General features: G+C 41.2%; 1 protein-coding gene across 5 annotated transcripts in view; it reads left to right on the top strand.

Moving 5' to 3' along the window:
• ENTPD1 (ectonucleoside triphosphate diphosphohydrolase 1) overlaps nucleotides 1-15981 on the top strand; it is a 115620-nt gene that overhangs the window by 55568 nt on the left and 44071 nt on the right. For all 5 annotated transcript variants that reach the window (XM_070486352.1, XM_070486351.1, XM_070486345.1 and 2 more), the window contains one exon: nucleotides 9543-9670. Coding sequence is in view for 2 of the 5 variants with exons in the window: in XM_070486345.1 (XP_070342446.1) it covers nucleotides 9543-9670 (128 nt within the window). In the remaining 3 variants the exon portion in view is untranslated. The remainder of the gene's footprint in view (nucleotides 1-9542; nucleotides 9671-15981) is intronic.

Below are 15981 nucleotides of genomic sequence, written 5' to 3'. Positions count from 1 at the left end.
TGATAGATATTGCAAAATTGCCCCCCACCAAAGAGGTTATATGAGTTTTTACTCCCCCCAACATGTAAGAAGTGCCTGTCTCCCCACATCCTTGTCAATATATACAATTTCTTTTTGAATTTTCAGTAGAATTCACCCTTTTTAAGTGTGTGGTTCCGTGAATTTTAACAAATGTATTTAGTCATTAACCACCACCACAATCAAGAGAGTATTTCCGTCATCTCAAAAAGTTCCCTTGTGGCCCTTTGTGGTCAATTTCCTGTCCCTGAACCTCTGCCCACTGCTCTGATTTCTGTCCTTAGTTTTGCCTTTTCCAGAATATTATATAAATGAAATACAGTACATAGGCTTTTGAGTCTGGCTTCTTTCACTTAGCATAATGCTTCTGAGATTCATCTATGTTGTTACATTTATCAGTAGATTATTCTCTTTTCATTGCTGAGTAAATTTCCATTGTATGGTTGTATCACAATTTGGGTACATTCACTAGTTGATGTGCTTTTGGGTTGTTTCAAGTTTTGGGCTTGAAGCTGTTAGAAATATTTAGGTATAGGTTGTTGTTTGGACATATCTCTTCACTCTTCTTGGGTAAAGGCCTAAGAGTCGGATTGCCTGGTGATATGGTAAGTGTATGTTTAACTTCGTAAGAAGCCACCAAACCATTTCCAGAGTGTCTGTGCCATTTTACATCCCTAGCAGCAATGTACGAGAGTTCCAGTTGTTCCACATGCTTGCCAACATTTGATATTGTCGGTATTGTTTTTTTAATTTTGGCCATTCTAATAATTATGTAATAATATTATATATATTTATCAAACTTTTAAAAAACTTTGCTATTCTAATCTCACAAGGTTGTAATCTATCATAACATTAATAAAAAAATAAAAAAAGAAAGCTTAACAATCTAAAAAAAAAACTTTGCTATTCTGAAAAGTGATAAAAGATATCTCGTTACTTTTTCATTTACATTTCTTTAAAGGTAATCAGAATACATTTAATATGTTGAGAATATATTTCTTTTTTCTTTGAATTGCTTATTCATGTTTTTTTGCCCATTTTTCTATTACACGGGTTAATCATTTTCTTAATGATTTCTAATGACTCTATATTAAGGAAACCAGTTATTTCATAGTTGTTGCAAACATTTTCCCCAGTTTGTCATTTTTTCCTTTGTATATGGCATATTTTGCTGCAGAAATATTTTTATGTTGCTTCTGACTTTTATACCTCTTAGGTACAAAAATGAGGAGATAGAAATGAGAGAACTTGTGAATGTGAGGTGTAGAAGATGGGGGAATGTAAGGCTAGGCAGCCTGGGTGAATCAGTTCACCTCACCTCACCCTGACCCCCACGCTAGTGATATATGGCTGGAACATTTCTCAGTCTTTCTCACTGGCTACGAATAACCAAGGCTTGTTAACAAATGCAGCTGCTTTGAGAAAGGGTAGAGTTCCCAGGGCACAATTCTTTGTTTTCAGATGAGGAAGAGGATTTGTTTAGTGGAACCAATGTACTTATTTCAGGGCCTATCAATATACGAGATTGTTACACTTGTTGGCTGGGACAGGAGAATTCCTGTCTGCAGTCTCAGTGATATCACTTGCCGGAAACAACCCTCCTCCTTGCCAACCCTATACTTGAATATAGGATTCCATGGTAACCACAAAGGCCTATTGTGCTCTGTGTAATTTATCGGCAAGAGAATTGAGGAGAGGCCAGAAGGGGTGTGGGTGAGGAGGTAGATGGTGTGGTGGGGGGGGAGAGAGGGGGAGAGCGAGGGAAGGGGACGCCTTTGCTTCCTTATTTCCAAAACACGGAGCTCCTGTTGGCATTTGACTTTTGAGTCATTAACATTTTTAGAGTCAGGCACATCAAGTGTGAAGTCACTTACTTGTTGCTGATCTGAGAAGAGCACAACCCACAGCAAGAGCTGTGTGGTGGGGAACGTGGGGTTGGCAGAGTCTGATTTGGACGAAGAGGTTGTTCTGCACTCCCACGCCTGTTTCCGCTGCCTGGGTGTCACTGGATGGGCTCTTCCCATGCAAAGCTGAGCCTCTAAGTGGTCCACTCAGGATCAGCCAGGCTACTTTGTTAAAATGAATGCACTCCTTTTCTAACTAAAGAACTGTGAACTCAGAATAACCAGCTAATTAACATTTTAAAGAGTAGAAATAAAAGATCATAAATGAAAGCAAATAACTTTCTATAAAGTTGGTGGCTCAAGATGTCAGTGGAACAGGACAGAGGTTATTTACTCAATTACCATCTCTCTACCTCTCTTTCCAGTCCCATCCCCACCTCTCCTGTAAGCCCCCTTATTCTCTGCCTCTGTCTTCTTGCTGTCTCCCCCAAGCCTGTGTTCATCTTGTTTTCCTTCCCTCTCCTTTGCCTTTTAGCTAACTGGTCATCATTGAGGCCTTGAAATTCATTTTTAGCATTTGTGTATTTATGAAATAGAATAAGATCTTTCCATGTGAACAGAACTTTGGGCAAGTTCTTTTGCATTGAGTCAACTGAGAAGGACCGAGCTGAGTAGTTTTCATACGTCCCTAATGCAGGGCAGTGGCTGAGGCAGTGGAGTGGAGTTGTGAGACTTGGGTCAGATCCGTGCTCTGCCATTTATAAAATGTATGGCTTTGAGCAAGTCCCTTAACCTCCCTTAGAATCACAATCTCAGCCTCTGCCACTTAGCTGCAAGCTTCTAACTATCAGAGACCAAAGGCTCCATACTTTAAAAGGTACAGCATTGTCTGGTGCCATCAGTGACAACAGCCTAGACAACCCTTCCAGCCAAATCCTCAAAGTCAGTCACTTTTCACTTCTGGATGAGGAGATTGGCTCCCACATATAGCACTAGTACCATGCACCAGGCAGTGTACTAGCCTCAAGTCATGTAGCGTAGGGTAGGGTGATGGTTAAAAGCCTGGTCTCTGGACCCAGAATACCTGTGTTTAATTCCTGGTCCCAACATTTACATCAGAGTAACTTTGTGCAACTTACTTAACTTCTCTGTGACTTAGTTTCCTCATCTGTAAAGTGACAATAATAGTGATGATAATAGTACCTGTAATTATGACCTTATTTAGAAATAGGGCCTTGGGCCGGCCTGGTGGCACATTGGTTAAGTACGCACGTTCCACTTTGGTGGCCTGGGGCTCGCCGGTTCAGATCCTGGGTGTGGACATGGCACCACTTGGCAAGCCATGCTGTGGTAGGCGTCCCACATATAAAGTAGAGGAAGATGAGCACGGATGTTAGCTCAGGGCCAGGGTTCCTCAGCAAAAAGAGGAGGATTGGCAGTAGTTAGCTCAGGGCTAATCTTCTTCAAAAAAAAAAAAGAAAGAAAGAAAGAAAGAAATAGGGGCTTTGCAGATGTAATTAAAGATCTTGAGATAAGATCATTTTGGATTTAGGGTGGGCCCCAAATCCAATGACTGGTGTTCTGATAAGAGAAAGAAGAGGGAAATTTGACATACAGACACAGGAACACGCAGAAAGAGGCAGACTGGAGTGATGCAGCCACAAGCCAAGGAACTTCAGGAGCCACTAGAAGCTGGAAGACACAAGAAAGGAATCTCCTCCAGAGCCTTTGTGCCTATTAACACCTTGATTCTGGACTGCTGGCCTCCAGAACTGTGAGAGAATAAATTTCTGTTGTTTGAAGTCACCAAGTTTGTGGTAATTTGCTGTGGCAGCCCTAGGAAACTGGTACAGGTGATAACAGTACATCTGCCTCACAGGCTTGCAGTGAGGGTACATTATTTGCTCTATTTAGAGTGCTAAGAGCAGAATCTGGAACACAGTGAGGGCTCTTTAAGTGTAGGTTCTTGTGTATTGTTAGCTCATTGAATATTACCTGGCAACGCTATTAAGTAGGTACTGTTATGACTCCCATTTTGCACATGGGGAAATGGAGCCTTAGAGAGACTGAGCAAAGGTGTGCTTTGGATTCTGCTCTAGCTGGAGCCTCCCCGCAGAAATCTGTGTGGCTTTCTGCTGATGGATCCTGGTGACTGTTGGCTCGGCAACCCCAATGATGATGGTCTCTCAGCAAAGATTGTCTAGTCTTGAGCCACCAACACCAGAAGGTATAGAGAAGACCTCCTATGTGATGATGTTTACTCCTCCTGGATGCAGCTTCTCAGCCCTGCTCTTGGCACAAGCTCTGCTCCAACAGAGCCAGGCTCTGTCCACACTTGGCTGTGTGGTTGTCCTATGACCTGACCTCATTGTGGCAGCCTCAGCACCTCATCACAAGAGGCAGGGGTGTGCTACCTACAAGGCCAAGCCCTCCCTCTTCAAGAACTTCAAAGGCCCCCAATAGTTCCTTGTTTACCCCTATGGTGTTGAGTCTAGATTATACAAATGACTAGAAGTAAGTCAGATCACTTAGAGTAAGGCAAAGCCCTCACTGGAACCTGCAAGCAAGCACCCCAGTTACCCCATGACCATTTCTTACTATTCTCCCCCTCATCACTCTTCCAGCCACACTAGCCACCTGGTTAGGCACTGTCTCACCTCAGGGCCTTTGCACACGCAGTTCTGGTTGCCTTAAATGCTCTTGCCCAAGAGGTATGTATGCTTTCTCCTTACTCCTTTGACTCTTAGGACCACCATCTCAGAGAGGCCTTTCCTAATCACCCTATTCTTCCTCTTCACCTTTCCTGCTTTTTCCCCCTCCTTAGCACTTATAATTATGTAACATAAATTTTACTTATCTTGTTTATTGTCTTTTCCTCCAAATTAGAATATAAGCACCATGAGGATGGGGATGTTTGTCTATTTTGTTCACTGCTATAGCTCAGAACCTAGGGCAGGTCTAGTGCATAGTATAATGTATTCAATCAATTTTTGTGTGTGTGTGTGTGGAAGATTAGCCCTGAGCTAACATCTGCTGCCAATCCTTCTCTTTTCACTGAGGAAGACTAGCCCTGAGCTAACATCCATGCCCATCTTCCTCTACTTTATACGGGGGACACCTACCCCAGCATGGCTTGCCAAACAGTGCCATGTCCGCACCGGTATCCAAACCGGTGAACCCCAGGCTGCCAAAGTGGAACATGAGAACTTAACTGCTGTGCCACCGGGCTGGCCCCATCAATAAATAATTTTTGAATGACTAATTGAAAGAATGAATGAAGCACAGCTCCTCCCCAACAACTGTAGAACTCCCAAACTGAAATGGGTCAGTCCATTAAATATCTAGAGGTAGCACATGAAGAGAGAACTACCAGAACAATTGAGCTTTGAAGCATATGGAGGGGAACATAGCCTCCTATTGCACTTGATTTTGAAGGAGACAAGGAAAAAGACTTGGTGGAGAAAGAGGGGAATGGAATTCCAAGTGAAGGATATCTCAGATATTTTCCAGGAAAAGTCAGAATCCAAAATTCATTTATTCATGAATGAACTGGGTATACAGCAATGACCAGGGTAGAAAAAAAGTCCCTGTACTCAGGGAACTTACATTCTAGTGGTAATAATGTCAGGCATTGTGATCTTGGACACAAACATCTGCTTATTGGAATGGTGAGATGGGAAGGGCTTAAATTTCTGAAGGGCTGACAGGCCAGGTAGACCAGTGTGGCTTTCATCTGGCAAGCAGTAGGAAGCTACCTTAGATTCTTGATCAGAAAGAGCCCTGGGAATGTCGCTTATGGATGATTTCTGCAGCCCCATGACAGATGGATTCTGATAGGGAAGGGACTTAGAAAGGGTGGGAGACACCCGAAAGGGCTGTTACAGAAGAGGTGGGGGTGACTGGAATAGGTGGATATCTTCATAAAAGAGAAAGGATAAAAGCAACTGAGCACAGATCTTGCCCTGAATGTGAGAACAATCTAAATACGTGTCACCAAGAACTACTTCCTGATGGAGAGGAAAGAAGATGGTAGAGATGGTGCAGACTTTGACTGTGTGGGTTGGGGGAATGGTGAGGGCAGATTAGAACCAGTCCCCTGAGCTTCAATGATTATTCCATCACTGGCTGTGCAAACACAGGAAGGACCACAGCAGTCCATTGACGTTTACTTGCCAGTGCTTGTCTATGTTGGCTGTTTTGTTTCTATGTGACAAGCCAAGCTTAGTCCGGATGTGACCCATCAGAAATTGGAAGTGGTCTGACTCTGGTGAGTCACGCTCATCTGCAGAGCAAAGCTTCTGTTGTGTTTGCCTGAAACCCATCATATCCGTCAACACTAAATCTTTTTATTAATGGAGTAAAATTTTAAGGTATTATATCTTTGATACCATGAAGTAGAATGCTGGGATTTCTCTGTTCAGCAGAATTTTGAATAAGAACAAAATTAATTTTATTTCTTTATTTTAATATTTATTTTAATATTTAAATTTATCTTTATCTTAATAGGATGCTAATTGTGCATGTCATGATGGATGTTTCTGAAAGAATCAGGTCTTTTTACGTTTTTTTTTGTTTGTTTCTTTTGTCTCTGATATAACAACTGGCTTGAAATAAGTGTTCTCTCAAAGTTTGAGTTTCTTTCAGTTTTGTCTCTGTCAAGTGAAGAGCTGAGGTTTCTACCTGGCTCTTTCACCTTAAACAGAAAAACCTTCTTACTTGTCACATGAAAGGAAGAAAATGGGAGAGAAGTGGCAGTCTTGAATTCTCCAGTATAGTATGGCAATTCAAAGGAAGACAAATCAACACTTTGCCATTAGATATGTTTTTTAAAAATGTTTCTTGAAATTGTTTTTTGAAATGCAGTTTCCCATTCAAGGATAGAAACCACATTTCTGTTATCCAAAGGCAAGTGAAGGGCTTTTCCAGGGGAAGACAGTCATTGTGAATTTTCCATAACAGAACTTGACTGTAGCAGTCACAGCATCTGAAAGATGGGGGCCCAAGAAGAGGAGGCAGTTACCAAAGTGATTTCCTTTTTATGAGCACAGCCCGGATAAGTCCATCTGGACCCCCACATCTAGACCCACTTCCTAAGAAGAGTCTGGCTTCCTGCATGTGATAAAAGCTTTGGAAGACTACCTGCCATAGTCCATAGAAAACGTGGTATTTTAATTACTTCTCTCTGGGTAATCTAATTGGTTACATGAGAAGCAAACTTAGCCATTATTTTTTTCGTAATAAAGCTTTTGAAAATTGTATATGAAAAATTCCTAAACTTTCTCTCTGATTTCTTATATTTTTAATAAGACAAGTATGATGAAAGGCTTGAATATGTTCTAATAATATGGATATCATTGCAAAAGCTGGGCATATGTGGAAAAGTACACTTCCCACTATTCAGGGATAATAATGCGTTAGTAAATATTCCTTATTTATTCATTAGGAAAAGAAACAGAGTCACTTCAAGCTGTTTCCCACCTCAGGGCTCTTGCAGTTGCTGTTCCCTCTTCCTGGGAAGTTCTTACTACTTCTTGTAGCTGGTGTTTTCTCATCATCCAGGTCTTAGCTCAAATGTCACCTTCTCAGAGAGGCTTTCCTGACCCTCAATTGAATCCTCCCACCCCAAATCTGCTACAAGTCACTGTATAACATTCCTGGGTTTTAATTTCTTCTTAGCACTTATGACCTGAAGTCACTTATTTATGTACTTCTTTTATGGTTCTTCGCAACTAGATTGTGAACTCCAAAGAGCAGGGGCCTCGTTGGTCTTTTTCATTGGATACTAAGATTAGTGTCCAAATAGATATGGAAGAAAAATGAGGTAGCAGAATTGTCATATTTATGAAAACAAAAGAACTAAATAGGTAGACCTTTTGAACAGCTCGAGGGAGTGACGCATTCAGAATTCCATTATAGTAGAAACACTGCTGCCATGTGCTGCCAGTGGGTTTTAGATTTGTAATTGTTCATTTAAAGCAAATGTTTCTATGAACTGTGCTTGTCAATATCACAACTTTGGGAACCGAGATAGGTAGTTCCTAGGGGGCTCTTTTCCAGGTTGCGGAGCCCTAGCATCAAACAGGACATTTCTGCCACACTAGTCGTATCAGGATGTTTTGGCTTCAAGTTATTAAAATCCTTACTCTAACTAGGTCAAAGCACAAGATTCATGGGAGGACTGGATCAGGGTTGGTTATTTTAGCAGCTCAAAATGCCATCAAGGATTCAAGTTATCTCCATCTCTCTGCTCTGCCATCATTGGATGTCATCTCATCCAGGCAGAACAATGTCTGAGGAAGAAGAGAGAGCGCTTCCTTTCTTTTCCTAGACTTGCCCCAGCGGCCTTCCTCCAGGGTCTCATGGACTATTTTCGGGTACTTATCCATTCTTGAACCAATCACTGGTGAAGGAATGAGATTATGCAGAATAATCAGGCCCTTCCTTGAGCTGAGGCTGTAGCTCTTTCCTATGAGGCATGTGGGCTGCTTAGCAGGCATGTGAACAAAATTGAGGTTCTTTGGGGAGCAGAGAAGGGGGAAGTGCTGTATATTTCATTTATTGATCCTTTTTTTGGGAAGCAATAGATAATGGTGTTGTTAAAACTTTTTCTCTTGAGTTTTGTACTCTTTGACGGTTAAAGACTGGTTCAAGATTCTGGAGGTTGATGCAGACTGGAGACCCATACAGTTACAGTCCATTGGAGGAAGTTCAAGATTCTGCTCAAGAGCCTGAGGAGGAGCTCCCATTTCAGCCTGCAGCTGCTGCTGCTGACCAGGAGGGGAAGAGGAGGAGGAGACTTGGGCTCCTCTTTCAGCTGTTTTAATCCCATGCCCTATCCTTAGAGAAGTGCAATCTGTTCTGCAGCGCCCATCTCATTTCCACATGCTGCTTTATTACTTTGTCCTATCCTTCCTCCCCAAAGCTTAAGGAAAAAGTTTGGGAGTTTGAGAGAGGAAGAGAGTGAGTTGTTAGAATGGAGAGAATGGGGCAACCATTCCATTTCCTGTTTACCTCTGCTATATGCTCTGTTCTGATCAAAGTAACTTTTGCCTTTTATATAATTCTCCTCTTGGAGCTTTTTTATGTACCATGATGGAGTGAGACTAAGAACAGAATCGATAAGATAATGTAAATGATGACCTGAAATGTTCAAAACTCCACAGCCTCTACGCATTACCAATTACTTAACATGTAAGTGTGGTTGGAATGCAAAGGCTGTGTCAAGACAGCAAGTGTCCTGGAGTAGTGAGACTCTGATGGTCTGATCATATATTCTGAATACTTTTTAACATCTTCAATATTTTGTGATGGATTTTAAAAATGAGGAGGGCTAGTCTTGCTTTTTGTTATTTTTCACTTGTACCTTGATAGAGATGCATGACCTATTAAACAAACTGCCAATTAGGGATTCTTCCCTATCCTCATTCCATATCTGATCACTGACCAAATCTGTCTATTCACCTTACCACAGCCACTAACTAAGTCTTGGCCCTTATCAGAGTACAGACAAATCCTTTTGTTATTGAATTATTTCCCAATTACTTCACAAATATCTCATGGATAAAGATGAACTTTTATCTATCTTTGATGTCTCCATGTAGCTACCACAAGACCATACAGAAAGGGGAGGAAAATCAATGTCTGTTGATTTCTTATTTTCTCTTCTGCTTTTGGTTTTAGATTCTGAACTGAAGAGATTTTGTTCCAGAAATCTACTGGTCATCCTTGGCTTCTCCTTTATCCTGGCTGTGGTTGCTTTGCTTGCTGTGGGGTTGACCCAGAATAAATCATTGCCAGAAAATGTTAAGGTAATTCAAATCTGTGTGTTTGTGTGTGTTTATGAGGGAGGCCGGGAGGGGCCAGCAGATAGAGGGAGGTTATGGTGACTCAGACCATACAGGAGGAGGTGAGGTTCCGGCAGCCCAGGAGCTAGTCAATATCCATTGAATTAGGAGAGTAAAATGGAAACAGATGCTCATTCTGGAAGAGGGTGTGCCTTGAGTCAATTAGTGGTGGGAAGAGAATTGTCTTATAATTGTTCAGCAAATTAATTAAATCGATCGTCTAACTGAAACAAATACTTTATTCACCACATCCAGATCTGTGTTGTACTGTGCTGATATCCTACAATCTAGTATAATCTGTACTTCTCACTCATAGTTTCACTGTGGATATGTCATAACACTGCACTCTGTTCTTCTTTCTCCATAATTATCACAATCACCAAAATAACATTTATTAGAGAGCTCTATATAAAGTACTTTGGAAGTCAAAGATTGTGGAGAAGACTTGTTCCTCATCTCCAAAATATTAAAGATATTAAATATTAAATAATATTAAAGCAGCAAAATCAATTAAAAAACCCCAGAGAACACATACATGTATCAAATATAGTAGTTTGAAATGAACTCATGGATGGACAGATTTCCTGTGGAATTTCCACATTTGAAGAGCTGGTTAATGTCATTAAAAATAATTGGGGTTGTTAACTCTGTTGTGATTTAGTTCTGCTTCCTTTCAAATTCATCAAAGTAAAATTTGAAAGACATGAATATCTCACAAGTACTTTGTAATATGGTCCTTATTTTGTTTAATCCATTAATTTAAAAGCATGGTAAATTTAAATTTATATGATAAATACACCATTTGAAACTTTCATTGAAATTACAGTAAATAAATCTGCAAGGGCCCAGAATATACCAATATGCTAATTAATTAGCACGTATGTACTGTGGGCAGTGACATAGCCAGAAGTTAACTGGACCATGGAGGCCCTGGAATACATGTGAAGAAGTATATTTTCTTGTATTTGAAGATACTAAACTGTGAGCCTGGAAAGACGGAAGCATATGCCAAGCCTCTGAAACTTCTGCCACCCATCCAGATCACTTGCTCTATAGCAGAGGCCTGGATGTTACATTGGCTTCAGTTTGACATAAAAATTCAACTCGGTGGGGCTGTGCACAGCAGCCCCTTTGTCAGCATGGAAGGCTGATACTTTCTCATTGTCAGTGGTTTCTTGCCTTTTAATACTGAGTGATGTCGGCTTTCTTGGCAAAACCTCACTCACAGTTGAAGCCTAATGACATCTCAGTTCTGCTGTTTGTTTGCCAGCTCCAAAAGTACATGATTGCCTTCTTGATTTGACCTTTTCACATGTTCATTATTGCATCATTGGAGAGGAGGACTGCCTAGGAGGCAAAAGCCATGAGACTTGAGCTCTGTGTTCCCTCTGTGTTCCCAAGACTGAATACTTGCGGTCATGGGTGACCTTCTCTCATTCTCAGTGGTAGTCTTCAAGTCTGTTGTGATTCATGTTCTTGTGTTGGCCTGGTAAAATGGAACAAGTTCTTTAGCATTCTTTAAATAAAAACTATGAATATCTGAAGAACAGATACTGGCATCTGAACTGAATCTTTATAGTAATATCACTGGTTTATTTTACGCAAAGATCATTTTATACATTCCAACTAGTCATTTGTTGAGGTTATACACTAATTTTAATAAGATGCCTGGCATATATTGAGGGCAAAAATATTTTAGGAACTTGTCTTTGCTGATGGCTTTAAGCTACGTAGGCTGTCCAATTTGATAGTCATTAGCCACATGTAGCTCTTTCAACTTAAGTTAATTAAAATCAAATCAAAGAGAAAACTTTGTCCCTCAGTTGCACTAGCTACATTTCAAGTGCTCAAGAGCCTCAAGTGGCTGGTGGCTACTAAATCAGACAGTGCAGACATAAAGCATTTCCATTCCTGCAGAAAGTTCTGTTGGACATTGCTACTTTAGAGCATACTCTTTGATAATATCTCTGAAATAATTCAAAACTAAGTTTGATGCGTTAGCGGTATGATAAAACATTTTATAAAATCTAAAACAAGGATCAACAAATGAGACTTTTTTCTTGTGTAGTTTATAAGCTAATAACCAAGATCATCCCAAATATCATGAGCTACTAAATGGTTTTGAGTAGTGTGTTGGAATAAATGTATTTCCTTCCAAAAATGATGATAAAAAGATAACATTTATTTGGATATTTGTACCTGGTACATTTGTTTTAAAAACACACATCATCTCTTTACGACCATACCTCATTCAGCATCTCTTCATTCATTTGTTCATAAACTTAGGCATCAACAATTATTTTATTAAGTGTCTGTGTCGGGCATGGGGCTACACAATTGGGAAGCCAATATAGATATGATTGAGCTTACAGCCTGGATAAGTAAACACATCTAATAGATGACACAAATTATTAATTACAATTGTTATGATGGCCACCAAATGAAAGTTTTGGAGGCCAGGGAAGTCCTCCCTGAAAGAAATAATATCTGAGGGATTATTAGAAGTTAGCAGGGAAGAGATAGATAAAGAGTATTCCAGGTAAAGGCAAGTAAGTACAAGAATCTCACAGCAGGAGGTAGTTGGATACCTCCCAGAAACTGGTTGGCCAGCAAGAGTGGGCCATCAGTTGGATAAGGATGGTGAGGGAGGTGGTGCAGGTATGGCTTTGCAAGACAGGGTGAGGATTTTAGTTTTAATCCTAAGAGCAATGGCAAGCCAGTGACATGATCAGATTTGTGTTTTGAAAAGATCACTTTGGTTGCAATGAATTAGAGGGGGGATAAAAGCAGATGTAGGAGATTAGGTAAGAGACTATTATAGTAGTTTGGAAGGAGGGGAAGATTTTGAGTTCAACTTTTGAGGAATTGTTTTTGAGGTACTGGACATCTAAGAGGAAATGTCAAAGAAGCAATTGGATAATCAGATCTGGATGGCAGAGAAGAGAAATGTAGACCTGCACTGCTCAATAGAAATATAATGCAAGCCACATTTTAATTTTTCTAGGAGTCAGATTTTAAAAAAGTAGAAGGAAAGAGGTGAAATTAATTTTAATAATATATTTTATGTAATCCAATACATCCAAAATATTATCATTCAACATTTCATCAAAATAAAGAATTTTTTTTTTATTTTTGAGGAAGATTAGCCCTGAGCTAACATCTGCTGCCAATCCTCCTCCTTTTGCTGAGGAAGACTGGCTCTGAGCTAACATCTGTGCCCATCTTCCTCTACTTTATATGTGGGATGCCTACCACAGCATGGCTTGTGAAGTGGTGCCATGTCCAAACTCGGGATCCGAACTGATGAACCCGGGGCCACCAAAGTGGAATGTGTGCACTTAACTGCTGCGCCACTGGGCTGGCCCCAAAATAAAGAATTACTGATGAAATATTTTACATTCTTTTTTTCATCCTATATTCAAATTCCACTGTGATTTTTAACTTAAAGCACATCTCAGGCCAGCCCTGGTGACCTAGTGGTTAAGTTTGTTGTGTTTTGTTTTGGCAGCCTGAGTTTGGTTCCTGGGCATGAACCTACACCACTCATCGGTCAGTGGCCATGCTGTGGTGGTGGCTCACATAAAAAAGAGGAAGATTAGCAACAAATGTTAGCTCAGGGCAAATCTCGCTCAGCAAAAAAAAAAACACAACCAGACTAGCATTTCGAGTGCTCAGTAGCCACATGTGGCTAGCGGCTACCTTATTGGACAGCATAGATCTAGACTAAAGATATGTCTGTGATGTCATTGATGTATTGAAGCCTTAGAAATGGATTAGATCATAGGAAGGGGGTAAAATGTGAGAAGAGAAGAGGGTAAGGACCAAGTCCTGAGGGATTCTATCATTTAAAGGTTGAATAGTAAAGGAATTCCTCCTAAAGCATAGTGATGACATTATTTTATATAGTGCTTTGCAGTTTATAAATCGTTTCCATTTTTTCTTCCCAGGAGTGCTGTCAAGAATAAAAGATTATCCTCATTTTATAGATGATAAAATGAGTGTCTTCAAGGTTCTCTTGAGCTAGGTATAGGTGAGGCTAGGACTAGAACCCAGTTTTCTGACCCAAAGACTAATGTTCTTTCCATTTGTCTGAGTTTTTCCAAATGACACATCCTAATAACAGAAATTGAACGCAGGATGTTTATTTTGGGAAATGATCCCAAGGAAACAGAGAAAGAGGGCATTATGAGTAGATCACCACATTGGGCACCTGAGGCTTGATCCCACTAGGACCCTCTGAAGAGCTGTGGAGAGAGCACTTCAGAATCGTCTGCCTTGGGGATTGATCCCCTGGTTCTCATCCTCTGTTGGTCAAGGGTTGCCCCATTGGGTGTTAACTCTCTGGCACTTCCAGGTTTACACATCTGTCAGAGGGGCTGTGTGGGTACCATGGGTGACCTAACAGGAGAGAAGTCCCTGGGCTGAGCGATGAGAAGGTACAGCTGGTCCTGGAGTAAAAAGTTGGCCAAGAAGATGTGCAGTGGCCACAAGAGGTAGCTGAAGCATCACTGCACCTGTTGCTTTTCGTGGAAGAGTCATTTGTACAAAGAGTTCCAATACATTAGAGACATATTAATACATGAAAGTCCAGAAGAAGGAGCCACCAGTTGTGCCTGGTCACATGAAGACTTCATGGAGGAGGCGGCCTTGGGGCCAAGTAATAAGGGACACTAAGGAGTGGGTGTCTCATCCATTAAATTGCAGTAGTGCTCAAGCCTGTTCCATATTAGAAGCACCTGGGGAGCTTTTAAAAAAATACTCGTGTCTGGGCCCTACCCTAAGGTCAATTAAATCAGAATCTTTAGGGGTGAAGCCCAGGCATTGGTGTGTTTTAAAAGCTTCCCAGGTGATTCTAACGAGCAGCCATGATTGCAAACCACTGCTTTGAAGGCTTTCAGTCAGGGAGGTGATCCCCAGATTTACGTTCCCAGGAGTCCTTTCATCTGGAGAGCAGATTTGAAGAGGAGAGACCAGTTAGGATGCTCCTAGGCTGTCTAAACTGCCTTTAGACAAGGCAGATGAGACTGGAATTAAGCTATTGGCAGGGGGGTGAGGGGATAATGTCAGAGACACTTAGGTTGACCAGATCTTAGTAATCAAATTCCTTTTAAGATCAAGATGGAACACCTTGGGACAATAATGTTGAGAACAACCTCTGCATGCTTCTATTTAAAGGGTGGTGGCCATAAGCGTCTCTTGGTGCAACTTCATAGATGGATAGACTTCCAGCTGTCTCTCTACCACTTCCTCTGATTCCTCATCCCTGTTCTCCTTGCAGGGATAATTCTTCTGCCTGCCCAGAGTGCGACACAACATGGGCCTTGGACTCACACTGCCTGGGGTTGAACCCCAGCTTTGCTCTTACAGTCCCAGGACTTAAGCTCTCTGAGCCTCAGTTTCTCCACTTATAAGATGGAACTGATAATTGATATCTTGTAGACTACTGTAAGAAGTAACTGGGATAAAGTAAATCCAAATGCAAATTGCAGAGCAGAAGTCCTGGCCCACTGTGGACACTCAATGATTGGTAGCTCATATATTATCATCTTTGCCACCTGTCTACCTGGTGACAAACTGCCACTTACCTGTATCCCCAGTTCTTCCATCTGACTTGCCTTTGTCTAGCCCAGCTCAGGTCAGCCCTCCAGTCCTGATGATCCAGTCTTGTTATCTTCCTGTCTGACCCAGTTTGGGTTCAGCCTTTCTGGGGAGGTGATAGCCTTAGGCCTGGGCCACATCTGGCAAAGCACAGAACTCTTTATTGTACTGATGTGGTTACTTGCCCAGCTACCAGCAACCTGGCAAGGTTGTAAGCATATTGAGAACAGAGACTGGGTTTCATTTGTCTTTGCATACATTTTATTATTCATTCACTCAGTTCATTCATTTAATAAATAGTCATTGACCATCTATTCTATTTTAGGCCGTAGGGATATAGCAGTAAGCAAGAATGGCAAAGGCCTTAACCGTTATGGAGCTTATAATCTAGTGGAAGGAGATAATCATTAATCAAATAATCACAAAGTGAATGTTAAATTACAACCAGCACAGCATATGACTTGGGTGGTTGCCTCATAGAAGTTTGCTGACTCAATGAATAGAATGAGCATCTTGAACAAGTAAAGCTGGTCTCTCCTTGGATGTGAAGAGCATGGGAAGGACCAGCCTGATGGCAGGGTTTGTCAGTGTGGGAGGCAGGCCCTGCCTCAGGATCCCCTAGAGATCTTGGTTCCCATTCTCACCCCCAGAGCCTACTCATTTCAAACCTCCGGGCT

Source organism: Equus asinus, chromosome 2 (assembly GCF_041296235.1).
Source record: "Equus asinus isolate D_3611 breed Donkey chromosome 2, EquAss-T2T_v2, whole genome shotgun sequence".
Lineage (NCBI taxonomy): Eukaryota > Metazoa > Chordata > Mammalia > Perissodactyla > Equidae > Equus > Equus asinus.
Note: the sequence above shows the minus strand (reverse complement) of the source record. Positions and strands in the feature narration are given on the sequence as shown.